We start from the raw sequence: 1,791 nt of genomic DNA, 5'->3' as shown, positions 1-1,791 counted from the left end.
CGTTCATGAGGCGCAAGGAGAACACCAGCTTCTCCTGCGCCGACAGCGTGGCGCTGAAGGGAGCCCAGGTGGGCCGGATGGCGTTGCTGCTCACGTTCTCCCTCCTGGGTGAGGACCACCGCCCTGCATCAAGACCCGGCCCCGTGCTGGTCCCCGGGGATGGGGCTGGGGAAGGGGGTACCAAGGATGGGGAGGTCTTACCGGGGGTAGTGGCACTCGATGGGGATGACGGCGGGGTTGCTGCGGATGATGACGGGGTTGCTGGCGGGGCTGGGGTCGTAGTTGAGGAGCGTGCGGTAGATGAGGGAGTCCGGCGTGATCTGGGCGGAAAAGGGTGGAGGAGCCGGTGGAGAGGTCACCACCCCACCACCCAGCTGCTTAGCCATCCTTTCCCAACTGGGAAACGCTGGGGGAATCCGAAGGAAGGGGGGGGAAAAATCTGGGGGAAAAGGGGATGGAGAAGGAGCCCTGCTCCGTTCTCAGCAAGTTAAACTTCCTAATGGGCCAAAACACGAGCGAAACGGGTCTGACGTGGGGGCTTGGCACCGTCGGCGTGTCTCCAGCTGAAAGGGCAAAGCAGATTTGGGGGGAAAAAAACCCACTCTGGTTTGGGGGAAATACTCGCTCGTCCTTCCCCTAGGGTGTTCCTCGATGGTGCTCTCCGTCTGGCAGCCGGATCTCCCCCCGGCATCACGGAGGGATGCTCAGCTGCTCCGGGGGTGGGATGCTGGAGGGTAGGGGAAGGAGAAGGGCTTACCTGCACGATGCTGCCGCACTCGTGGAGCCCGGCGGTGAAGACGACGGTGTTGTGGGCAGGGTTGAGCGAGGAATGCTTGCACGCCGCCGGTCCTAGCGTCAGGTCGGCTGCGTTGACCAAGCGACCGGTGCCGAAGAGGTCCCGGTGCACCGTCACCACCAGCTGAGCTTCCTGGCACTCCACCCTCACCGGCTGCTGGCTGGTCACGGCTCGAGATTGGGGGTCTTCCACCCAGGACCAGGCGTGGGGGTCTGCCCGCGCCCCCCGGCTCGCCGGCTGGCCCCAGGAGAAATCCCAAGGTGGGTAGGAGGCCACCTCGCCCGCCGCCCAGCAGAGAAGAGCGAGGATCAAGCCGCTTTCGGGTCCCATCCCTTCTTCTTCCAGCAAAACCCCGGCACGGAGAACCAGCCTGGTTCCTCCAACCTTTATATCCCCCGCCCCTGGGCTCCCGTTTGGGGACCAATGGCACCCAAAGGCCAACCCTCCCGCCTGCGGGGAGAGGGGTGGCACGACCCAGTCATTTCCGAGGTGCCGGGACCCCCCGCCCCACCACCTCCTCCCCATTCCCAAGGCTGCCCAAGGCAAGAAGGAAAAAAAAAAACCAAAAAAAAAACCCCAAACCATCTTCGTCAGCCTCTTTGGGGGAAGTTGTTTATAAAACTCAGCAGAAGCCGGAGACGGGGAGACTGGTACAAAGTGGCTTGTTTAGGGTTCGAAGGTGATAAGGGGCTTTTCAAGGCTGCTGGGGGTGGTGACAGGAGCAGGGTCCCTGATCCTAATCCCGCTGCTTCCCATCCCATCCCTGCCCGGCGCCATCGGGCCCCCCGGGATTTCGGTTTTCCGCTCGGATGCTGATGTGCTGGGGTTGGGGTTTGGTGGTTTTTTTGGTGGAGGGGGGGAAATTTGGCCGGGAACACACCTGCTCACAGCTCCAGCCTAAATAGGGGCTTTCAGCATCTCCCGCACTCCTCAGCGGGACCGGGATGTTCGGTCAGTGCCAACCCAGCAACAGGTGACGGAGCGCTCTCACCACT

General features: G+C 62.7%; 1 protein-coding gene across 1 annotated transcript; it reads right to left on the bottom strand.

Annotated features, from left to right (window-relative positions):
* Positions 1 to 4: 4 nt before the first annotated feature.
* Positions 5 to 1,126, bottom strand: LOC104282849 (zona pellucida sperm-binding protein 3-like; the record flags this gene model as incomplete). Its single annotated transcript, XM_009880978.1, has 3 exons — positions 758 to 1,126; positions 202 to 320; positions 5 to 104 (listed from the first exon to the last, which is right to left on the bottom strand). Coding segments are annotated over exons 1-3 (588 nt in total), but the record flags the coding sequence as incomplete, so codon positions are not given.
* Positions 1,127 to 1,791: the final 665 nt, after the last annotated feature.

This window comes from Charadrius vociferus, unplaced genomic scaffold, assembly GCF_000708025.1.
Source record: "Charadrius vociferus isolate BGI_N301 unplaced genomic scaffold, ASM70802v2 scaffold933, whole genome shotgun sequence".
NCBI lineage: Eukaryota > Metazoa > Chordata > Aves > Charadriiformes > Charadriidae > Charadrius > Charadrius vociferus.
The sequence above is the reverse complement of the archived record's forward strand: the minus strand, read 5'-3'. Positions and strand labels throughout refer to the sequence as shown.